Source organism: Pelobates fuscus, chromosome 9 (assembly GCF_036172605.1).
Source record: "Pelobates fuscus isolate aPelFus1 chromosome 9, aPelFus1.pri, whole genome shotgun sequence".
NCBI classification, from domain to species: Eukaryota; Metazoa; Chordata; class Amphibia; order Anura; family Pelobatidae; genus Pelobates; species Pelobates fuscus.
This window is the reverse complement of record NC_086325.1, coordinates 31,284,632-31,311,066: the sequence shown is the minus strand read 5'-3', so window position 1 is coordinate 31,311,066 and position 26,435 is coordinate 31,284,632. Positions and strand designations below refer to the sequence as shown.

At 39.8% G+C, this 26,435-nt stretch overlaps 1 protein-coding gene across 1 annotated transcript in view; it reads left to right on the top strand.

Moving 5' to 3' along the window:
* The window catches only part of RPS6KA6 (ribosomal protein S6 kinase A6), a 71,165-nt gene that overhangs the window by 29,698 nt on the left and 15,032 nt on the right, over window positions 1-26,435 (top strand). The window contains exons 7-17 of the mRNA XM_063431842.1: window positions 4,439-4,545; window positions 5,902-5,939; window positions 6,505-6,647; window positions 7,131-7,201; window positions 8,345-8,433; window positions 8,992-9,056; window positions 9,627-9,729; window positions 11,440-11,564; window positions 22,180-22,305; window positions 25,861-25,950; window positions 26,104-26,265. Of these exons, the coding sequence (XP_063287912.1) occupies window positions 4,439-4,545; window positions 5,902-5,939; window positions 6,505-6,647; window positions 7,131-7,201; window positions 8,345-8,433; window positions 8,992-9,056; window positions 9,627-9,729; window positions 11,440-11,564; window positions 22,180-22,305; window positions 25,861-25,950; window positions 26,104-26,265 (1,119 nt within the window). The remainder of the gene's footprint in view (window positions 1-4,438; window positions 4,546-5,901; window positions 5,940-6,504; window positions 6,648-7,130; window positions 7,202-8,344; window positions 8,434-8,991; window positions 9,057-9,626; window positions 9,730-11,439; window positions 11,565-22,179; window positions 22,306-25,860; window positions 25,951-26,103; window positions 26,266-26,435) is intronic.

Genomic DNA, 26,435 nt, shown 5'->3' with positions numbered 1-26,435 from the left:
ATATTATACAATAAATACACAAGATCCAGCGCTCTCTCCTATCTACTAAACAGCAACTTCAATGTTGACAGATTTTATTAGTTTGTAAAAGTTTTTTTTAAAAAACACCTAATCCAGGCAAAAAAATGGGGATTTAGTTACATTATATGATCATACATTGCATAAGCCTGCCACAACGTCAATGTACCCCATCTTTGGCAGGTCCCACTCTCACAGTCTAATGTCTGCTCTTATGAGATTAACCACTATATCAATATACCGTATATACTCGAGTATAAGCCGAGTTTTTCAGCACATTTTTTGTGCTGAAAAACCCCAACTCTGCTTATACTCGAGTCAAAGTCTGTATTATGGCAATTTGCATTGCCATAATACAGACTGGGGGGAGAGGGGTGCTGGCAGAGCTGTACTTACCTTTCCTGCAGCTCCTGTCAGCTCTCTCCTCCTCCGCGCCGTCCGTTCAGCACCTCGGTCAGCTCCCAGTGTAAGTCTCGCGAGAGCCGCGGCTCTCGCGAGACTTACACTGGGAGCTGACAGAGGGAGCTGCACAGACCGCGCGGAGGAGGAGAGAGCTGACAGGAGCTGCAGGACAGGTAAGTACAGCTCTGCCAGCACCCCTCTCCCCCCACTGAACTACCAATGACACTGGACCACCAGGGAAGGAGCCCCCCTCCCTGGCCAGCTAGCAAGCAGGGAGGGGGGACGAAAAAAAAAGATAATAAAAAAAAATTAATAATAATTAAATAATAAATAATAATAAAAAAATAATAATAATATAATAAAAATAAAAAAAAATTATAATTAATAATATATCAAATGCCCACCCCCACCAACACATACACAAACACACACTGCATCACACACTCACACTTCATTCATATACACACTGCACTCACACACACTGCACTCACACACACACTGCACTCACACACACACTGCATTCACACACACACTGCATTCACACACACACTGCATTCACACACACACTGCATTCACACACACACTGCATTCACACACACACTGCATTCACACACACACACTGCATTCACACACACACACACTGCATTCACACACACACACACTGCATTCACACACACACACACTGCATTCACACACACACACTGCATTCACACACACACACTGCATTCACACACACACACTGCATTCACACACACACACTGCATTCACACACACACACTGCATTCACACACACACACTGCATTCACACACACACACTGCATTCACACACACACACTGCATTCACACACACACACTGCATTCACACACACTGCATTCACACACACTGCATTCACACACACTGCATTCACACACACACACTGCATTCACACACACACACTGCATTCACACACACACACTGCATTCACACACACACACTGCATTCACACACACACACTGCATTCACACACACACTGCATTCACACACACACTGCATTCACACACACACACTGCACTCACACACACACACACTGCACTCACACACACACACACTGCACTCACACACACACACACTGCACTCACACACACACACACTGCACTCACACACACACACACTGCACTCACACACACACACACTGCACTCACACACACACACACTGCACTCACACACACACACACTGCACTCACACACACACACACTGCACTCACACACACACACACTGCACTCACACACACACACACTGCACTCACACACACACACACTGCACTCACACACACACACACTGCACTCACACACACACACACTGCACTCACACACACACACACTGCACTCACACACACACACACTGCACTCACACACACACACACTGCACTCACACACACACACTGCACTCACACACACACACTGCACTCTCACACACACACACTGCACTCTCACACACACACACTGCACTCACACACACACACACTGCACTCACACACACACACACTGCACTCACACGCACACACACTGCACTCATACGCACACACACTGCACTCATACGCACACACACTGCACTCATACACACACACGCACTGCACTCATACACACACACGCACTGCACTCATACACACACACGCACTGCACTCATACACACACACGCACTGCACTCATACACACACACGCACTGCACTCATACACACACGCACTGCACTCATACACACGCACGCACTGCACTCATACACACGCACGCACTGCACTCATACACACGCACGCACTGCACTCATACACACGCACGCACTGCACTCATACACGCACTGCACTCATACACGCACTGCACTCATACACGCACTGCACTCATACACGCACTGCACTCATACACGCACTGCACTCATACACGCACTGCACTCATACACGCACTGCACACACACACGCACTGCACACACACACTGCACTCATACACGCACTGCACTCATACACGCACTGCACTCATCCGCACACTGCATTCATACGCACACACTGCATTCATTATATACACACACTGTAAATAAATATTCAATTAATATAATTTTTTGAGGATCTAATTTTATTTAGAAATTTACCAGTATTTGCTGCATTTCCCACCCTAGTCTTATACTCGAGTCAATACGTTTTCCCAGTTTTTTGGGGTAAAATTAGGGGCCTCGGCTTATATTCGGGTCGGCTTATACTCGAGTATATACAGTATATATATATAATATATATAGATTTGTGCAAAACACAGGGATTGTATGGTACAAAAATATAAGCAGCTTTTGGTTTTCATCTTAATTGCTGCTATGTAAAGACGGGGTTTTCCTTTTTATTTAGAGTTCTGTGTTGGAAATGTGTTTGATGCAAGTATAATTACTCAACAGTTCATATTCGTTTTTATGCCTGGAACATCTTAAAACGCCCACCTGTCTTCTCCTGATAATGTATGATTCATGCATGGAGGTTAATGCCAAACCAAGATAAAAAATACCCCTTTTATGAAGGACGATTTGCTGCACATGTGTAATCATGTAAGCTTTTTAATTGAAACTACCCCATCACGATTAAATATTATTATTTTTTTACCTTGTAGTGCTTGTAATAGCTCAACAGTTCAACCATGTGAGCTGTGAAATAATTACATTAACTCAGCCAGCGTCTTAAAGATTTTGCATCACCTTTTCTCAATCAGTGCAGAAAATGCTGACCTCTATTGGAATATTAATAAAATAGAATTGGTTAAAGCTACCGGAATCATTTATAGACCTGCAGAAAATATTACTGGCTACCAAGACCTATGCAACCAAGTAAAATAACTCTCTGGACTGTACTCGGCTGACGTTTATTAATCCTCATGGAAACTCCTTAGAAAGGGATCTGTATTGAGAAATATGTGAATACAAGGCCCATTAAAGAGCCACATACATGTGAATAAAAATATACAAAACACAACGAGGGAACCGGCTGGTTGTCTAAATAAAGATAAATAAAAAGAGATATAGTGTAATACAGTTTTACAATATTAACACTGCGCAATATGAAATGCACTCACAGAATCTTGGACCGTTCAGGCATATATGGTGCCACCCCTGATGATATGGGGGGCTGGGGGAATCCCCTGGACACTTCCACTCAAAATGCAGGACTCCGGGTGAAGGTATGAAAAAAGCGGCTTGGATAAAAATATATAAAATAAATACAAATAGAGGGACCTCTATTTGTATTTATTCTATGTATTTTTATCCAATTAAAGACGATTTTTTTCATGCGTTTAAGGTCTACACTGATGCTTTCAATAAATTCAATTATCTATATATGGACATATATATATATATATATATATATATATGTTCATACAGGAGAACTCACAGGTTAAATGTATAGCATGTTCTTAAGGCTGTTACAGTTGAATCAGTATTGTAATTTATACCTCGTTATAGCATTACAGTATTTATTTTTATCACCTTTTGTGTGAATTCCTTAAAAAAATGTTTATATAAATGCATTTTCTAATTAATCGTCTTCTTATGTTTAACTGAAAAATATACATTATAACTGAGCTTTGATTACCATTATTTACGAAGACACTTAAATAGTAATTTAAAGTATAAAGATATGTAATCTGCCCTTTTTTTTTTTTTTCGGTATGGTGTTAGTTCTAATTCTTTATTGCTGTGGCGTTCTGTCCTGCTATTGGCATAAAGGCTTTTTTTTTCAGATTAATGCCCCCCGTTTGTAGTACCTGTCTCCCTGCTTGTTTAAATCCTGGCATCACTTGTGCTGAACTGGCAATGCAGTCATAGCTTTTTGTTTTTGGCAGTAATATTGTATTTGATGGAAACTGACAAGGTCCACAGTATCCCATAAAGTCAGGTGACTTCCAGAGCTTATCGGAGAACTTTGTGTTGCATGCTGTGAATGTTATTGTATTACTGTAGTGTTAGAATTGAATGTACATCTCAGAAGGTAAATCTATACAGTTCTTATTAGGTTATGTTTACAGAGGAAGATGTAAAGTTCTACCTGGCAGAGCTGGCCCTCGCGTTGGATCACTTGCACAGCCTTGGGATCGTATACAGAGACCTGAAGCCTGAAAAGTACAGTAACCTCTATTACCTTCTTTCATCCATACATAGTTATGTGTCTTACAATCCTTGGGCAAGGTTCCAAAAGTGGAGCATTCCATTGGTTTCCATGGTGATTGCTCCACTTTTGTTACTTTGCTCCAGCATTGCTCTTCGTACATCATCCCTTATGTTCTTGAAGTGTATTTAACACTTACAAAACATACATTTCAATGATATATACAACATAAATGTATTGCATGTTGCTAGCAAGTTATTGGTAATATTAGTAATATTTACTCTTACCATTTTTTGTGTGTATGTCTTCCCATCACACAATGCTTTCCCTGCAAGATTTGACTCTAGCCCTGTGTGCATGCTTTTGGGGAGTTATTAACAAAGGCCAGAGCTGCCACTGGGAATTGCAAGAACATCTGCAGAGTTCATTGTATGTTCTAAAGTAGTCTGTTTAATTTAGCAGTGGTGTCCGCACTAAACTGTCCAGGGTTTTCATTCTGGCCTTATTAAGACCCACTTTTATTCTAAATTCTAGCTAAATATCCAAGCTGTGAATTTAGCAGGATGAGGGAGGACTTTTTTTTTTATTTTTAATTTTTTTTTTACTTTTTGCAATTCTGTTTTCAATTTACTAAAATTCAATATTTGGTTAATAAAACCCTATTGGCATCTAAAAAATATCTTGGTTAACATTTTTATACTTCATTTTGCAATTGGCATGGAAATCAGGACTGAGACTTCAAACCTCTGGAAAATCACTAACACAATTGATAAGTCGATTTGTTTAAAGCCTTTAAATACTGTAAATTATTTGGCAAATTGTATTGGCTAAGGCTAGCCAAAATTAGTCTTTCACTGAAGGACAGCAGAGTGCACCTTCTTAAGACCAATTCAGGTTCCAAAAGCTTACTACTTCTGTTATAAAGTAAGAAATACAGCAGACTTATTTAGAGTACAGATATTCCCTTTACACCCAACCAGCAACCTTTAAAAATAAATTATACATAATTTCCCTGTTCCGTGTTCCAGAAAGGCAATGTTTCTAGATCCAGGTGTCTTAGTCAAGCCTACAAAGCTTAAATGCTTGTAAAATACAATGACAACACACAGATTGTTGAAACTGCCTTTTTGTTGGCTAAACTAATAAACACATACGTGGAAAGAGAAGAGTTTTGTATTTTTTATTTTTATTTGTCTTAATAACCTGCATGTGTACTGTATTGCCTTGTTTAACCCTTTAAGGACACGTCATGTGTCCTTAAGGGGTTAAAGTTAGACTAACATGACTCCTTATTTTACCATCTGAATTGTTGTCTTTACTTAATACAAACTTTATTATGTGCATTGGTGAATGTGAATTTTAATTTTCAGCATTTTGCTTGATGAAGCAGGACACATCAAGTTGACAGGTAGGTCTCTTCCTCCTGCTACACTTATATTTCATGTTAAAATAAAAATGAACAGAAGTGGGGAAAAAAAAACACACACCATATTTTAGTTTTCCATTGTGTTGCCATAGCTTCCATTATTTATTTTTTAACATATCATGCAGTTTGTCTTGACATGCTACCTTATCACCAGCTGACACGCAAAGTTCTATAGAATTCACGAATTGTCCTAATGCGCACATAATGTATATCAATATTTTGGTACCATATTTTTCACCTGACCTACATTTTAAAGAGAACAAAGTTACCTCCTCCCCACTCCCCCAAATTAATATGCACAGCTGTGTGTTTACTTTAGAACAAAGGCTACCAAAGACTGCTGAGAAACTATATCCAACAAATGCTAAATACTTTTGCTTATTCATCAGTAGTTTGGGCACCTCCACTATAAAATGAGGTTTTACCAAAATTAGATCTTGATGAGCCATACAACTACTCATAGTGGATCTCCTTTTTTCTCACATGCTTAGAATTCACTGCTGCAAGTTTCGTTAGGGTGCACTTTTGCCATACTTTTGTTTTCCAGATTTTGGCCTCAGCAAGGAATCGGTGGATCATGAAAAAAAGGCCTATTCTTTCTGCGGTACTGTAGAGTATATGGCGCCAGAAGTGGTAAACAGACGGGGCCATACACAGAGTGCTGACTGGTGGTCTTTTGGGGTCCTTATGGTATGTTTAATCGAAACCAATGTGGTTTTAAATATGTATATTTTTTTATTCCAAAAAGAACCCCCCCCCCAACTCCCCGGCACTTGTTATAAGTAAACCTCGGCAAAGTAGATGCAGGTCTAGCCAGGTGGCCGGCCACCTGAGACTTTTTTTTCATTGTATTTTTTTATAATACGTAGTTTTTTTTCTTTAAATGGTTTCATTCATGGTATATAAAAGTGACCGCCCCTAGTTAGATACATGGAATTTCATGCGTACTACTAATTGACTATGAATGTGTATTCTACTATGCTGTATGTTGATAAAAACATTTATTTTTTTTCTCATACAAATCATTTCACTGAAAGATCATAATAGGATACATTTTATTTTAAACGCTGTTTTATTCCTCTGTGAGTGTTTATGCACGAATCATGTGGATATTACTATTGAAAGTGCATATAGCCACTTAATACTTTCTACACTGTGTTCTCTCTCTTTCAGTTTGAAATGCTAACTGGTACTTTGCCGTTTCAAGGTAAAGATCGAAATGAGACAATGAATATGATTTTGAAGTAAGTACTTTCCTTTTTTTTTTTTTTTTTTTTTTATGTGTGCGCAATCATATTTAAATTGCTACCAGGGTCCTGGTAAATACTGTATGGTGATTTGTTTTTATATCCCATATAAAAAAAAAGCTGAAAAAGGAAAATTAAATTGGATGTTTTGTAGAAAATGTCCTTCACACATCAAGGACTCCTATGCACGATAACAAAGGTCCTATATCCCCACCTATATGTTAAACCTGTATTCATGTTCCTCAAATGGTCTTTGCCCTAATTTGTAACCAAAGTTGAAGCCCTCCATGTCTCCTGAAATGCTCAGTTATTCTCCTAAAGCCTAAGTAATTAATTGCTCAAACTTACAAAACAAAATATTTTTTTATGAGGGGAGTGGTGGTTGTTTTGTTTTAAAGATTAGATGGTCGGCAGGGCAGCATCTGTTTTTCTAGAATTGCACCCACCCAGTTGTTTTGTTAGTCAAAGGCTGGTAAGAGACTCCCCCTGATATGGAAAATATTTTCTGAAGTGGTGTAAATTAACTCCCTATCCCCAATAAACAAAAATTGTATCGGCTAAAAAAAAAAAAAAAAGTGCACTATAAAAAAAAGCATTTAAGTTATAAATATATTGCCTTTCCAGTCACACAGCATTCAGATATGTGAAGTTATTTTGCTATGAAAATATTCTCTAAGTGAATACGTGTTTTTTTGTTTGTTTGTTTTTAATTATAATTAAGGACACTAAAATAAATTCTCTTTTCATTAGAAGAAGAACATTTTTAAATTATGTCAGTCTCCATTGTTTGCTGCTACTGGTCACACCTCAAACACTTTAACAGTACTTTCATCTCATCTCAAAAGCAGCAAAGTACTTTTAGGCTTGCAGATGTTTGGACTACATTTCACACAATGCTCGGACACCAGGGAAATATAGTTCAGAGACATCTGCTGTCTGTCACAAGATGATGTAGAGTAGGAGACTTCCATCTATTCCACAGATATTGGGAAGGTAGATATTTGCCTCCAGGGAGCACAATGTAATCCACAAAATATAGTTTGAAGGAAAAAACAATATTGTTTTGTATGAATGTAATTTACAGTGAGGCTTTTCAGTGCTTGGCTAAAATCTTAAAGTTTTCAACAATTTCATCATCAGATCAAAGCTTGGGATGCCGCAGTTTTTGAGCCCCGAAGCTCAGAGTCTGTTACGAATGTTGTTTAAAAGAAATCCGCTAAATAGATTGGGTAAGTGATGAACGTAAGAAGGAAGAGACATTTCATAATTTGTGTGCATGTCGTTTTATTCTTTGAGTTTTCAGATGTTCAGTCAGACTACAACAAAGTGATGAACTTGTTATATGCATGGAAAGATAATGAAGATAAAAGCAGCGGAAAATCATTCTCCTTCATTTCCCTAAATAAATGTATTGTTTATTCCAATCTTTCTGGAACTCTTTTGCCTTCACCACCACTTATCCCATGCATTAACAATCTATTCCAGTGGTAGACAACCTTCAACACTCCAAATGTTGTGGACTACATCTCCCCTGATGCTTTACCAGCGTTAAGATTGCAAGATCATTATGGGCTGGGGATATAGTCTGGAATGCCAAAGATTGTGGACCACTGACCTATTCCATAAGCAAAAATTTGCTTTTTGTAAACTAGCAATAGGTCATGTTTTAATGGCTTATCTGTGCATGAGAATCTTTAGTGTTGGGTTCCTGTGTCTGCAGAAAAACTTGGTGGCATTATTTTCCCATAAGTCATGGTTCAGTGTATAATTTAATTTATATTGTTCAGGTGCTGGGCTCGACGGTGTGGAAGAAATAAAGCGTCATCCTTTTTTCTCGACAATAGACTGGAATGTGAGTTTTCGTTAAGAAATTGTGCCAGAGATACTCTACAATATGGTATAAACGTTACGAGCTTTCACTAAGCTGTGAATCACTGCCGAGGAGTACATTGACAATTTTGTTTTAAAATAACATTTGCCAACTTGAATTACAACATTTAGGCAAAAGTTGCCAACGTGGATAAAATCCCCCTACTAGACTTTTGACCTGACACTCTGGTGTCAGGTCACCTTACATTAATATTATTATTTTCACTCTGCATTCTCCGATATGTATATATCTCTGTGTATGTGGATGATTGATAGCAAACATCACTTTAGCAGAAAACTGTAGGGTAAATGAAAAGCTGTTTCTATAACCAGTTCATAAAGACTAAGTTGTACAGACTTTTTTGTGGATTGTTCGTTTTTATATGCATTGAATGTTATAATCTTTGCGAAAAAATATTGTTTACATTTCCCCCCAGATACCTCTAGCCCAAAAATGTTGTATTTTAAATGTGATTTTATAATTGCATTTTTGTTTTACTTTTATCTGTCTATAGATATAAAATATGTGTTTTATATATGTTTGTGTTTTCAGAAGCTATATAGACTGGAAATACAGCCGCCGTTTAAACCTGCTTCTGGTAAACCAGAGGACACCTTCTGTTTTGATCCAGAGTTCACAGCAAAAACACCTAAAGGTACTACAGACTATTTTAAGGTGTATTTTCTCTTTGTATTATATATTTATCAGTAAAGAATGACCGCATTTCTGTGTGATGTTTATATTTTTTCTTTTTTAAATTTTAAGTAAACCTTTTTATATAAAATTCATATTGTCTCTGTCAGCAGAGTTTTAATCACTTTTATGGATCTCTAATTTCTATATAGAAATCTTTCTGTTCTTGAGTTACATCAATTTGGGAAATTAGTTCTCAGTGAATTTAACTCTTTGAAACATTTTAAGGAGTTTTTCAACAGAATAATGGGATATCTAAATGTATAATATACTCTGAATCAGTCTTTTCAAAAGAAGTTACATTCCCAATTAGAGAACATATTGCCATAACGTTTTTCCTTGGTACTTGACAGCCTGTACTGCTCCTTGTCTGTCCAACCATTTCCTCCTTGTAACCATTACCCTGACCAAATAAATGTAATATGTGATGTGTATTTAATTGCTACTCAAGATAACCTCCCCTTAACACAAAGGCGAAGGCTCGGCTATTAAACATCTCTAATGTAATACATAATATTTCTTCCTATAAATCCAAAACCGTCGACCAGTGTAAAATCTAGATCACTTCGGTTCTACTTGGCAATGAGAATGGACCTTTACATATAGTTTGTCTGTTTAAAAAAAATACCTGGCTGAGTTTGCATTGTCATTTCTTCCACACCCCCTCCTAAAAGACTATAATTTCCTGACCTTACGAGCAGGACCATTTTAATATATAGTGACTTATAGGAGATGGGTATTGTGTTCAAAGTGCTGATCTGCTGAAAAACACGTAGGCATTTGTTGAAGGAAATGTCTGATAGACAAAGCAAAGTCCTTGATTTACCTACTGCTCGCTTTCATTAAAGTTCTCTAATCTTATACAGTGCATATTGCATCTCTCATGTTTTTAGTCACACATACGATTTGGTGCTTGACACTTTCTGTGTTATGTTTCTGTCTCAGTGTATACCCTTTTCAGGAAGGTATTGTCTGCAAGGTTTGTTCACTTGCAACAGCAGAAAAAGAACGAGCAAGCTGCAATTTGTAGGTCAAGATTGCTGAACTGAAAAAATAGCTGAATTGGTGAATTTTGCACAGTTTTCTTAGTTTTGGACTAAAAGTTGTAATTCCCTAGTCCTTTCGTCTTAGTGCCTGGTTTCTAAAATGTAACGTACGTTTCTCTCATTGAATCTGAGAACTACTTTTGACATACAGATTACAATTATCTACTGTATATTTCCTGTTATCCACAAATACAGTGTATTACATTGTAACTGGTATAAAACATGATTTTGTTTGTTTTTTTGTTTTGTTTCTTTTCTTTTACACAAAGTGGCACAATCTCTCTTAAGTCAGACTAAATACCTTTTCCATGATTACAGTGAGGACTGTTTATTCATACCCTGCTTTGATACAGAATTTATTTCTAGATTATGTGGAATAAGAGCTCACACGTCCCTTTACTATTCTGCTTTCGATGCCTTCTTAAACTATATTAAAACTATCGTTATTTATGTGTGTACCTGTTTTATCTAAATTAATTCTGTTTGCAGTCTTATATAATTTAAAATAGAGCATTTTCATTTGTAAACAGAGGGAAGCTATTGTCTTTCATTTCCTGCAATGTAAAAGCTAAACCTATTTTATAGAAAGATGACAGCTTGACTCTGATTTGTCTTCTTATTTCTAGACTCTCCAGGCGTTCCCCCGAGCGCAAATGCGCATCAACTCTTTAAAGGTTTCAGCTTTGTAGCGACATCATCTATTGAAGACCACAAGATTTCCTCGATTACAAATGTGTTGCCAATTGTACAGGTAAAAAAACAAAACAAAAAAAAACTACTTTATTCCAAATAGAATGCATAGTTTTTGTTTTGATACTTCATTCTCTCTTCCTCTGCCAAAATCATTGTAAGATGGTATTTGAATAATGATCTATACACTGGAGGATTACCAAAGATGATCTTTAGTTCCATATCTTATATTTTGTTTTAATTTATAGGACTTCATGGCGGCAGAATATATTTTACACTTTGCGTATTTTGTGTTTATGTAGTCTTTTTGTAACTTTGCTGTCTATTTCACAATTTTGCTTGCATATATAAATACAGGCATTTAGTGCAGTGAAAGCTGCTGGTGATTTCAAACTAGTTATCTGTTTTCACCTTGTTAAAAATATCAGGGACTTTTGTTGGTGGGTCAATAATTCATAGGGCTTTCTGCAATCTTAGTAGCACTTGTTATGGCCGAATAACTGGCAGATTATAAGCAATAAACATGCAAGTTTCCCTTGCTACTAAGATATTAATATTAATGTTTATGTACATTATGGTTAAAGGATCCACTACAGCATTAGGAATACAAACATACACTCCTAACGCTGTAGTGTCCCCTGCCCCTAATCAGAAATAGATCTCCCCCCCCCCACCCCCTTTCCCTCCCTTTACAATAAAAATGAAAACATATAGTGCTTTATTTACCGTTTTCCAGCCCCCAGAGGCTCCCTTGGTACTGCTTTCCTCCCAGTCTCCCACAATGTCATGGAGGACGCAAGATATCCGCCGATATCCAATTTAATTCTCTTCAAAGTTCTGGGGACATAATGTGCATGTGTGATGAATGCCATGCACACATTAAAATTTCCCCAGAGGAAAGCATTGAATCGCGAGGAATTGCCACATGCTCAAATCTACTTTCACCAGCCCTCTCAAAGTATACTAAAAGAACATGGTAGTTCTTTGCATGCATTGACTTTGCATGTATACATTGTACTTGTCAAACCGCTAGCAGAATCCTAAATGGTGTGTATTATAAGTTGAAGTTTGCAGCATATATATCTCTATGCTATGGATAAGAAGATATATTGTACACCTATTCTGTGCTTTGAGATAAGCAGACAAATTGTCCGTTACCTTTGGTTACCATAATTGCAATGCCATTATACAAAAAAAATGGCTGTAGGGGGCGTGTCTGGCTTCCGGTGCGGCTGGTCGCATGGCTTAGGAGCTCCGTCGGCTATACAACCTGAAAGCTACAATTCAAGCATAAACTACCATCAATCTACAGACATTTACGTTACCTGTGATCCCCATACCCAGGAGAGCAAAGAGATGTCGCCTCCTAAACAACTCAAACTTTCAGAGTCGATGAAATTAAAAAAGAAAAAAGACCGCCGCAAGCCACACCAAGATGGCGACGGAGATCAGGAGGATTTCTCGGAAGGCCTCTCTGATCCGGAATCCATATCCTCTAGATACGCTGACTCACCTGTCACAGAAAGAAGCCTTCACAAAATGCTACAAGATCTAAGAGCCACGATTAAAGAAGACTTCCAACGGATAGACGGCGATCTCAGGCGGGAAATCGCAAATGTGGGCGAGAGAACGAACCACCTTGAAAATAAAACGGAAGAATTATGCAAGGCTCATAATGAAGTTGTGGATAAACTTCACAATCTAGCAGAAGAAAATACTGCTTTAAAGATGAAGTTAGCGGACATGGAGGACAGATCGAGGAGACAGAACATTCGCTTCAGAGGCATACCTGAGGATGTCTCCAACGACGCGCTCCCAGCATACATTTTGTCTCTTTGCAACGTGTTGGCCCCCGATCTACCAGACTCTGCTTGGGCATACGATCGGATGCATAGGCTCCCTAAACCGGCCCGGCTAACAAGAGACACGCCGAGAGACGTGATAGTCAGATTTCATTATTATTCCCACAAAGAAACCCTGCTCTCGGCCGCAAGGAAAAATCCAGTGCTTCCAGATCCGCATACGAAAATTGCTTTATTCGCAGACCTCTCCGCAACCACTATGGCAAGACGCAAGGAATTTATAACGGTCACTAAAACTTTACGTAACCACAAGGTGGCCTACAAATGGGGCTACCCAACCAAGCTGTTAGTGTGGCGACAAGGCAAGACTCGCGTAATAACAGAACCTGAGGACGGCATGAAACTTCTATCCGAATGGAATTTATGGCACGGCACAGACAACCACCAAAATGTCGGTACCGGACTATCACCGAAGAAAATCTCGGCAGAATGGCAGATGGCTGGAACCCAATCTAAAGAAAGATAGACTGTCACGTTTAAACCTAACCATGTCCGTGTAGCAGTATGGGTATGACTTCTAAACATTGCTATGTACTAAGGGCTCTATGCACTTATACTTTATGTCTAATCGTTACATTTTATGTCTAACTGTCCTCATTACCTGTACTTAATTGCAAGGGGATTCCCTTTCTCTTTTGCTTAGGTCGGGACTAATCCCTCTCGCGGCATGTACGCCACGTGTAGCGACAGGGGATTTTTCTCGACCCCCTTATATGTTCAATGAGGCGCTATTTCTATTTCTCTGCTATGTACTCATCTACAGCCTCTCAAATGTTTGCTATTCCAACATTTGTTCCTTTCATCCCAAGGTCACATAGACCCACTTAGTTGTCACCTTCCAAGGGCGGGAAATTTTTATTCATAACTGCACGCACCACCCTGGCTCGCAACTGTAAACCTAGGCCGCTAAATATCGCAAAGAATAGAGTGCATTCAAATGCCTTAAACTTGGCCCATATCGCTCAGTGCTTATATGATTATAGGACTTACCTAAATTCATCCACCGCCATAAAGCCTCCCCTCACTCTCAACTTTAAACTACTATGATCTTGTCTATACACAATATTCCCAACTTAACACTAATTGCGAACCATTGATCTCAGTATCAATCTCCCTGTTAATACTAGTACCAACTAAACAACCACAACCGGTACATTTAAATTTTTGCTTTATTATTGTTTATTGTCTCTATCTTGGTAATATCCGGGATGTTTCATATTTTACTATTATGTGTGCCACATATGCGCTAGTCGTTATCCTACAGCTTTAAATGTAAATATCCTATAGTTGATTGCGCATGAATGCCTCTGAGACACATGTCTGTTACATAACCTTTGTATCCACTAGCCAAAATTAAGTTGCAATAACTCAAAGGCTTAACTCCGACATCAGACTCATTGAACTTTACACGTTGGAGTTCACCTCATAAGTTTATACAGCTCATCCGCCGGTAATGAGTATATATATATGCTCGGATGGAATCTACCGAGTTGATACTTATCGATCGGTCGAATCCATACCTATCCGAATCGAAGGCCTATACCAAATGTCTACTCCCATCTCTGCTCAGCAGTCTGACAGACAATTATTTCAAACCGCCTGGATAATCTCCCTGAATCATACGCAGTCCGCTCATCTACCTACTACTATATCAGGTTACCGAAGCTCCTCCACCCCCCTGGTCACCACTTAAGTTACCTAGTGTTCTTAATATGGCCACTTTACGTTTTCCACTCAAGGGAAATGATTGTGTATATAGTTATAATGTTATTGTTGTCACCCCTTTTCCTCTCCCCCCTTACCCTCCACCCTTACAGCAAGCTCTCCCCCTCGGAAGCCACAACTTACATCCTCATGCTATGCTCCAAGCTCCTACGCGGAGTATCTTGACTATAACCAATACAACTTGGAGACTCATCTCATTCCATTCACTAAAATGTGCTCACACCCTTTCTCTGCACACCTCAATTACCTATCAAAATGACTAACTCGATGAAAATTTTATCCCTTAATGCAAAAGGGTTGAATAGTCCATACAAAAGGAGGCAACTACTAAAAGATATGCATAATGCCGATGCCGCCATTGTATGCCTCCAAGAAACCCATTTCAGCAAAAATAAACCGCCACTACTTAAATCATCTAAATATCCTACAGCATACCACGCATATGCACCTAATAAGTCTAAAGGTGTAGCTATACTTTTTCACGCAGATTGGGTATTCACCCCCATAAAACAATATGCGGACCCGAACGGGAGACTGATAATATTAGTTGGAGAACTTAATGGTATCCAAATAACGATCGCATCCCTATACGCTCCGAATGATGCCCAATTTTCATTTCTTAATAAGGCTATAAAAAAAATATCCACCCTTAAACAAGGTCATGTTATAATTTGTGGTGATTGCAATTGCACTCTAGACCCCTCTTTGGACATTCAACGTGTCAACAATCAGAAACCCAACAAAACTACTTTTCACAACAGCAAAATGTTCTCCAATCTCCTCTTCACACACGATCTTTATGACACCTGGAGAAATCTCTTCCCCACAGCCAAAGATTTTACATTTTTCTCCCCAGTTCACCTAACATACACACGCATAGACCTATGCCTACTTGACAAAGCAACTCTGCCCCATCTTATGGATCAATCCATAGGACAAAGGACATGGTCTGACCATGCTCCGATAATAATTACATTAGCTGTGCCATACCCTGCAAAAGGCCGTGGCACTTGGCGACTAAACGAATCCATCCTGGATTCATCTGAGAGTTTACACAAAATTACCCAGGAAATACAAGACTACTTTGCCACAAACATCACAGGCGACACCTCCATAGAAACTCAATGGTTGGCGCACAAAGCCGTCATTAGAGGAACACTCATAAAAATAGGTTCAACTGAAAAAAGGATGACCCGAAACCTCAATGACTCGCTTCATCTACAGCTTGAATCGCTGGAAAACTCAAATAAAAGGTCCCCATCCCATGCCACAACTAAACAAATAACGCTAATACGAGAACAAATACTAAACCTTAAAATCAAGGAACATACCATTAAAGCGACAAAACTTCAACACACTTACTATAATCTAAATAATAAGGCCGGAAAATTGCTAGCCAACCAATTAAAATCTAGATATCTTCAAACAAAAATACCATACATTCTCTCAAACTCTAATACAAAATTGTTCAACCCTCAAGATATAGTCAACGAATTATCAGCATTTTACAATGATTTGTATAATTTAGACAAAAATGACGATATACATACCCCAACTAACCGAGACATCTCGACCTTTTTGCAAAATGCCTCACTACCGCAAGTCACCCCACAACAAAATGCCCAATTGACCGCCCCTTTCACAGAATATGAAGTAGCTGAAGCTATCAAATCCCTACCCAAACATAAAGCTCCAGGCCCAGATGGTCTTTCCAACTACTACTACATTAAGTTGGAACCACAACTTACCCCGCACATTACCAAACTTTTTAACACAATACAACTTAGAGGTCACTTCCCGAAGGAAATGCTAGCGGCATACATTATTACTCTTCCCAAACCAAACAAACCACCTACGTCTAGTGGCAACTTAAGGCCTATATCTCTGCTGAACGCAGATGTGAAACTGTATGCAAAACTTATAGCTAACAGATTAAAATCTATATTACCAAACTTAGTCTCCGAAGAACAGGCGGGCTTTGTGCTAGGCAGACAGGTGGGGGACAATACCAGGTTCTGCATGGATTTAATTGACTGGGCCACCCGCCAACGACACACCGGAGTTCTAATGGGCCTTGACGCAGAAAAGGCTTTTGATCGCCTTAACTGGGCGTACATGAAGGCTACCTTGAAAGCCTTTGGTTTCTCCGACCCCTTCCTTACGAGCATACTAGCCCTTTACTCATCGCCCTCAGCAAAAGTTTTTAATGCCGGATTTACATCCATTAGCTTCGATATATCCAACGGAACGAGGCAAGGTTGCCCCCTATCCCCATTGATTTTCATTCTATGCCTGGAACCGCTTATTCGTTTAATCAAAAAAGACCCTCTACTCCCCGGCCTTCCCACTCCTGCAGGAGATAAAAAACTCGCTGTATTTGCAGATGACATCATACTATTCCTGGGTAACCCATCTTCCTCCATACCCCACCTTATACGAACTCTCACAGCATATGGTACGGTATCATTTTATAAAAACAACATCAACAAAACTCAAATACTCCCCTTGAACTTAACCCACCAAACTGTAGACACATTGAAGTCACAATTTCAATTCGATTGGCGCAAAACCTCTATTACATACTTGGGTATTAAACTAACTCAAACTAGAACGCAAACCATAAAGGAAAACCATGAAGCGGTCCTAACCAAAATATCAACTCAACTGAAATCGTGGGATAAATTAAACACCTCCTGGATAGGCAAAATAAACTCAGTCAAAATGATGGCATTGCCACACATACTTTACTTGTTTCGCACACTCCCCATTTCCCTCCCGAACTCCATCCTTGCCAAATTTCAAACCGCAATAAATGCACATATCTGGAGAAGAAAACCTCCAAGAATTGCCCTCCGTTCCCTATGGCGTCCCATCCACCAAGGAGGCTTAAGTGTCCCCAACATCAGCAATTATTACAAAGCTTCCTCTCTGGCACAAAGCCTAGATATTATGACAAGGAAAAATAACCCGATATGGCTTAAACTAGAACAAGCTTGCGGAAATCTTCAATCCCTGCCCGACATGTTGTGGTCAAAGGTTGAGCACTCCTCCCCGTCTCTACTTCCCAGCACAAGATTTCTATTACGTTCTTGGTCTTCATGGAGCGAGACTCTATGCCCTAAAAAAGAACTACTCTACCTAGCTCCAGTGACAGCGCTTACGGCGATTTCACCAGATCTCCCCGTACACCACTGGCCTCTCCATGGCCTCACTCATGTATACTCCCTATATAACTTTGAAGGCCTTCGCAGCTTCCCTGACTTACAACTCTCCCACAACCTATCACACCGTGATATTTTCCTCTACCTGAGAGTAAAACACATACTTACCACCGCTGCTATCTCTCACATAGATCTTTCGTCTATTAGCACGATAGGTCACAACTGCTATATGTCTGCCAAATCCCGTTTACCAAAGAAATTTTTGAAACTCTGCTATTTAGCTCATTCAGCAGACCACAAATCGGTCAAACTACCCTACATGCTTTAAATGGGAACACGACCTGGGTGCAGAGTTTTCCATAGAGGACTGGTTAGCAGCTATCTCACTTACCAAAAAGTCCACGAAATGCGTCACCTTATGGGAAGCGTATTTCAAAGTCCTGATGAGGTGGTATTTAGTCCCCAGTAGATTACATAACATATACCCGGACTCCACCTCCATTTGCTGGAGGTGCAATAAAGAAACGGGATCAATCCTACACATTTTCTGGGACTGCTCGAAACTTAAAACCTTTTGGTACTATGTGAACAATGTTATTAATTCAATTTCCAGCGAGCAGCTACCCCTAGGCCCAGCAAGCTGCTTACTCCATCTTCTACCTGCAATACACTGTATCCCGTCAAAAATAGCGATTATCAACGTCCTGATAGCAGCCAAACTATGCATTGTAACTCATTGGAAAAGCAGCAAAACCCCATCTCTACAAGAATTAATCAATAGAGTCCACACAGTCTACTGCCATGAAAGGGAATGGGCCAAAAGAGGAAATATTTCCGCATTCAATACACACTGGGACAACTGGGAATCCACTTACGAACAATTCACTAAACTGATGTGATCCGCTAACTGTTGTATTACCCTGCTCCGCACAGATTATGTTTTATATCTGAAAGTCAATTATTGGTGGCTTCCTCAACCCCTAATTTCTTCCCCCTCCCTCTTTACCCCTCCTCTTCCCTGAGTTACTTCACAATCCCTAACCCCCGCTCTTTATCAACACATATGATATCGCTCCATAGGATGTTAATAATCAGCACTAAACATGCTTGCTACTACCGAGTTCTTGGTGAGGATGTCCACCCACATGCTGTAGAGTGGTACAATTAGATACCTACTAAAAGGTCTGTTCCAATCATTTGACCTCTCACAACACCTCTCGTTAATAGCTGATGCGTCTCCCCATCACACGAAATGCAAAATGAGACCACACAAACATGGTTGTAATATATCGAACATTCTATATCAAACGTTGTAATCGAAACATCATTATGACATACAATCTTGCTAAAACACACAAAGACGCACAAACCGGCTTCCATAGAGGTTAAACGCCCACAAAAGATGCCCGTTGTCCCCTAGATGCATAACACAACACAGCAACACAAGCCTTTACACTCACGTGTATATGGTATGCATCCTATAGGATATTAGATCCCAATCTACACTGTGTAAGGCATCTTGGCATGGATTATAGTCCAAACAGTGGAATGTGTGTTTCCAATGATGGCTAATACACTTTCTACAAAAGCCGAATTTAGTACACCTGGGAATCAATTATGCATGCTTTGAACTACATATTGTAATTTAGGAACTCACAATTGCTAAGACTCCCAACAGTCTTTGCTGCCTTTGGATAGACGTGCCTACCTGAATTCTTAAGGTTTCATAGTATCACTCTGTATACACAGTTTTTCTTCTTTTTTGTGTAACTACAAAACATTGTTGCCCTGCGTGTATATTTGTGTGCAGTATATATATGTGTTGTATATTTGTATATATGTACATTTTGCATCTTGCCCCATCCCTTTTTCCTTTCTGTATCCCCATTATCAATTTATCCAAAAATTTTCAATAAAAATCAAACATTGAAAAAAAAAAAAAATGGCTGTAAATCCTACATACTCCTGAATACCCTCAAGGTGAAAATGACTTCCTTTATTCTACTAGTCATTTCTTTATTTAAATAGAATGTATTGATGTAGAGAGCCAGAAATGGTAACTTTATCTCGCTGTGCAAATACAGACCACCACTAGAGGCACTTCCTTCTTTTAACCTTTGATTTTCGAAAGGCTTCACATTCGGTGTTATCACGTACAGTGTGATCAGACCGAATGCAGTTAAGGCTTTTAATAAATTGTATGTGAACAGTATCTATAATTGCTCAAAATTCATCAGAATTGACGTCTCAGCTGAGGGCGATCCTGCTGAAGACAGTCTCAGCGCTTGAATAATGGAAAGTTTCACTGAATTTTATTTATTTATTTTTAGCAAAAAAAGGATCACTCAATCTAAACCTAAAGCAAACCTATTTAATGATTTTTTTTTTTTAAATTGGTATTACTTTAAGTCATTACATCTAATGGGTTAATGAGGATTTTATATCATACAGGTTAAGCTGTGACTCACAGCTGCAGAGTTGAATCCTCTTCTATTCCTGTTTTTCTTTTTAAATATCAGGTATAAGGCAAACCACACAAGGGTCAAACCGGGCTTTTATTAAGTATTTTGTGCTAATTTCCTTCCCATTAGCACTTGCAAACAAGGAAAGCATAATGGTATCATCCACAGTTGCATGCAATGTGCTCTATCCCACAATGTTACTGTCTGTAAGGGGCTGCTTGTGAGTTTGTCTGGTAATTGCTGAGCCTTCGATGTGCTCTTTAGATGAGGCATCAGCAGCTTTATAATGGGATTTACGGTTGAGTGTCCGTTCCTGATGACTTCACATTTAAAGACACAGTCATTAGTCAGGCACCCAGTGTTCTCAGGCAGAGTTTCCAAGTAATATCTGGCTTTTGCCAATACAACTGTGTGTGTGTACAGTGTCACATTGTTTGCCTGGAAAAGCTCAGACTTCTCATTGAGCTGCTTTGGGAAGTTTGTGATTGGACAGCCACAGAAAGTCTGGGCGGGGTTTAAAGGAGAGGTCTTTTCAAAGGCTGCAGACAAGACATTTGCAGCTTTTGCATGCTGATTTAGATATACTCCCAATGAAAATAAATGCATAATTACATGTTTGTGTATCTTTCATTGGGAGTATATTTACTAAACAGTGATTTGTTCATTTATTTTTAGTTCAAGCAGTGAAGTGCTCCTTTAAAGAAGCAACTATCTGGATCCATCCCTTACATTGCTGAGCTAATAGGATTCTTTTTACAGGAGAGCCTCTTTCTGAGCAATGCAGAGTTAGTCTGGAGCTTTAGTAGTGCCATTTTGCAAAACATCTACCGTGTCAAGTATCCGTATTTTAACTACATGCTGCTTTTAGGGCAGGGCTTAAAACCTCAACTCCTATGCCACTAGAGTGTCCTTGGGTTACTGTCCACCTCACGCCTGGGTGAATCTTGACACATTCAGCAGGAATTACTATCCTCTCGTCAGGGCTATATTTTCAATCACCATTGGCTACTTCTAAAAAATAATTATCAGTCATACACTGCCCTCCATGCATAAATGTTTTATATCTTATGTTTATCTCATGCTTTCATGTCACTTTAGGTATATTGGTGACAGTACTTTTCTTTAGGAGTTTGAGTTACTAAATTGATCTGAACCCAGGAAGGGACTACTTGTTTGTACGAGATTTCCAAGAATTTTTTTTTTTTTTTTAAAAGGATTAATGGTTTTACATGGTTAAGTACAAACCGTGGTGTTTCTGCAGAGCATATGACATGTCTGTACATGCATTATTTGAGTGTCTTTTACTGTACAAACATGGTATGCTGTCAATTCTTAGAAAATTTTGTAGCGGTAAAGTGAAGTGAAAAAAAAGTATGTTGGCATTTTTTATTTTACATTTTTTTTTTTTTTTTTTAATACTTGTTTGTGAAATTGCCATTTTAAATAAATTTTCTGTTTCTTGACAGCAATTTCACGGAAGCCGAGCTCAATTTACGGACATTTATGATCTCAAAGAAGATATTGGAGTTGGTTCGTATTCTGTTTGCAAGCGTTGCGTTCATAGAGCCACTAACATGGAGTTTGCCGTCAAGGTATGACCACCCGTTTATGTACGCCATTGCTGATTTGTAAAGGTTCACTTTGCATAGAAAGATGTCTATTTGAATGGAAGCTGTTGTTAGCATCCATTTTTGTGTGCCTATTTTGTAGTGGAGCTAGCGATTTGAATGCATCCTTTCTATGAATTTTACCTATATTTTTACGGCTGTGTGCCTCAGTTTTATTTGTAGACCTGCATGCTCTGTTTGCTCAGTCAGATCATGTTTGCAGCAAAATTCAGAAGCGCATTTATTGGCCCCAGAGTAGCATTTCGTTTGCACATATGGAAACTATAATATATAGATCACTGCCAGGAATATCTTCTACAGTAAAATGTGTTATTTGAGAATATATCTAATTTTCTCACCCCCCTGGGTGGTATGTTTATTCCTTATTTTCGGGTCCTCTACCAGAGGCCTGGGAGTTTGAAGGTTCTGCGCAGTATCTTAGCTGTTCCTAGAAATGCACTCTTATGGACAGCGATCTCAGATGTCCCACCTGGAATCTGTTGAAGCCCCCAACTTGAGTCACAGCCCCGAGTGCTCCTATCACAACTGGGACTACTACTGCCTTCAATTTCCACATCCTTTCTAGTTCTTCTTTCAGTCATTGGTATTACTCCACCTTCTCATGTTCCTTCTTCCTGATGTTAGTCATGGGTATTGCCACATCCACCACGACTGCAGTCTTCCATTCCTTGTCTACCACCACGATGTTGGGTTGGTTGGCCAGCACTTGCTTATCTGTCTGGATCTTGAGGTCCCACAGGATCTTAGCCCTGTCATTCTTGACTACCCCTTTGTGGTATCTCCCATCTGGAATTAGGCAGGTCCAATCTATATTCTGTGCAGATGTTTCGTTACACAATCCCAGCAACTTGGTTGTGTCTCTCTGTGTATGCTGTTCCTGCTAACATCTTGCATCCAGCTACTAGGTGCTGGACTGTCTGAGGCCTCTTTGCATAGTCTGCACCTTGGGGTCTTGCCTGGTGTGGTAGACTCCAGCTTCTATTGATCTGGTGCTGAGTGCCTGTTCATGTGCTGCTAGGATTAGTACCTCAGTGCTGTCTTTCAGTCCTACCTTTTCCAACCACTGGTAGGTTTTTGTCATGTGAGCCACATCCACTATATGCCGGTGGTACATCCCATGGAGAGGTTTGTCTTGCCAAGGAACCTCCTCTTTTTCTGCATCCTATATCTGTTGAAGTCTCAGGCATTCCCTTAGCAGTTCATCTTTGGGAGCCATATTCATGATGTACTTGTGGGATGCTCTGTGTCATCCAGGACTGTGGCCTTGGCACTCATCAGGCCCGTCATCCTTCCTTTCGGCTGGTGTACAATCTATGGGTGCTGGATTTTGGGTGGAATCCTCCATTCATAGTATTTTTTCTGGTCTTGACATCCATGGTGACCAGTTCTTCTCTTGGCCAGGTTATCATTCCAGCTGGATACCTGATGACCGATCGGGGATATGTGTTGATGGCTTGGTTCTTGTTCTTGCCATTGAGCTGGGACTTCAGGACCTGTCTGACTCTTTGGAGGTACTTGGATGTTGCAATCCTCCTTGCCTCTTCCTCATGGTTGCCAGGTTTGTGGTACACACATGTACTTGTAGCTGTCCTCTACATCTTCTCTTTGGCCTTCTGGAACTTCAACTCCTTCTGTCCTGATCATCTTCCCTCTTTTTGCTATCATCCTCCCGCACTTCTCTAGTCTGAATGATATTCCGATGTCCTTGCTGTATATCCTAGTTAGGTGGATCAGTGAGTCAATGTCCTGCTCATTCTTGGCATACAGCTAGATGTCATCCATGTAGAGTAGGTGGCTGATGGTAGTTCCACTCTTGAACCTGTATCCATATTCACTCTTCTTGATGATCTGGCTAAGGGGGTTGAGGCCTATGCAGAACAGCATTGGGGATAGCGCATCACCTTGGTATTTGCCACATTTGATGTTCACTTGTGTTATTGTCCTGGAATTGGCTTCTAGAGTTGTTTTCTGCTTGCCCATCAAGTTCTTGATGAAGGCTCTTATTGTCTTGCTGACCTTGTAGAGAGCCAAGCATTCCAGTATCCGTGTGTGGCATTGTGTCATAGGCATTCTTGTAGTCCACCCAGGCCGTGCACATATTGGTCTGTCTGGTCTTAGAATCCCTTGTGACTGCTTGGTCTACCAGTAGTTGGTGTTTTGATCCTGTGTGTTGTTTCCAATCCCCTTCTGAGTATTGCTCATATATTGACTCATATGCCCTTGAATCTTGGAGGCTTCGATGACTGACAGGAGTTTCCATGTTGTGGGCAGGCAGGTTATTGGTCGGTAGTTGGATGGTGTTCCCTTGTGAGGGTCTTTCATGATCAGTATTGTTCTGCCTTGTGTTAGCCTGTTGCTAGTAGATGATTCATTTGTGCTGCTAGGCATTTATGCAGCGTTGTTAACTTCTTTATCCAATTGTTTTGGATCATGTCAGGTCTTGGGGCTTACCAACTCTTAATGTCTGCTGCTCTCTGTTGGATATCTTCGACTGTGATGGTGACTGGTTCCTGTACTGGCAGCATGCAGTGGTCTGCTTTCTGGTCCAGTAGCCACTGGGACTCTGTGTTATGAGCTGCTTTTCCCCCAGATATTCTTCCAGTACTGTTCAGTCTCAGCTCTGGGTGGATCTTGCGAGGAGATGTGGTGGTTACCCTGTAGCTGTGCATACACCTTGGATGGTTCTTCGGTAAAGAGGGCATTGATTCTCTGGTGTATCTGCTCAGTCTGTTTGCCAGTGCGGTCAGTCTTTGCTTAGCTCTTTTCCAGCGTCTCTTGTATGGGCATATCCTTGTACTTCCGCAGCAGCCAGGATCTATCTTTATATTTTTCCTCCTCTGTTAACAAGTTGATCCAGGTTACTAACTTCCTTCCGTGTTGTCTTTATCTTGGCTTCCAGTCGTAGTCTCCATGGTGGGCATTGCTTCTCCTTGAGCCTGATTTTGTAGTCATACATACATATATTCAGAAGGAGAGGCCGGAGCTGTATTGTACATTCACCACAATTGTAGACTACTTGCACTGTCAATGGGGTATGGGGAACATTTCAGATTCAATAACCCAACTTCTTACATTCCCCTCGGCAAAAGTTGCTATGAATCACTGCATGTGCAGAGTTTAACCCGTCTGCGGCTGGAGGTGTAATTCCACCTCTGCGTCATTAAAGCATCATAAGCCAACCCATAACAAGAGTTCCATGCTGGCTAAAGTCAATTCTGTGCATATTTAGCGTCTGTCATTGGTACGCACAACATGTCCTCTCCTCAGCCCATCCTTCCTGGCAGGGGATATTTGGGCTGCAGGGAGAGCATAAGGTGAGTTTTTAGCTGATTTCTTGGGGGGTGGAACCACGATCGGAAGGGTTACTCTACCCAAAAGCTATTTTTTTTTTGGCTGGAGTAACTTTCACTATTTATAGGACTACTACCATACTAGACTGTTACTAGATTTTACATCATTAGAGAGTATATTTTAATGTATACAGTTCATTGTATGATTTGCATGTTTGTTTTCTTGCAGATAATTGACAAAAGTAAAAGGGATCCATCAGAAGAGATAGAAATTCTGATGCGCTATGGGCAGCATCCTAACATCATTACTCTGAAAGATGTAAGATGTGATCTGTATTCTTGATTCTTTTAAAAGAAAGTGCCTTTTCTGACTTTATTCCTTTTTTTATTATTATTTCTTTTTTTTAAATTACAATATTCTCTATTTTCTGAGGAAAGACAATACCATGTTGTTGTTTCTTACTTTTTACAGGTATATGACGACGATGGCCGGTATGTTTACCTAGTTACAGAGTTGATGAAGGGTGGTGAGCTGTTGGATCGCATCCTGCGTCAGAAATACTTTTCTGAACGAGAGGCCGGAGCTGTATTGTACACAATCACCAAAACTGTAGACTACTTGCACTGTCAAGGGGTACGTGAACATTTCAGATTCAATTACACAACTTCTTACATCCCCCTCAGCAAAAGTTGTTGCTCAGATTTGTCTACCATACAAAATCTGATCAAATTGCAATGTTCTTAACACCATAGCAACCTAGGTTCTTGATATCTTATCGTTTGAAGAGCTCCACTGTCATTCTC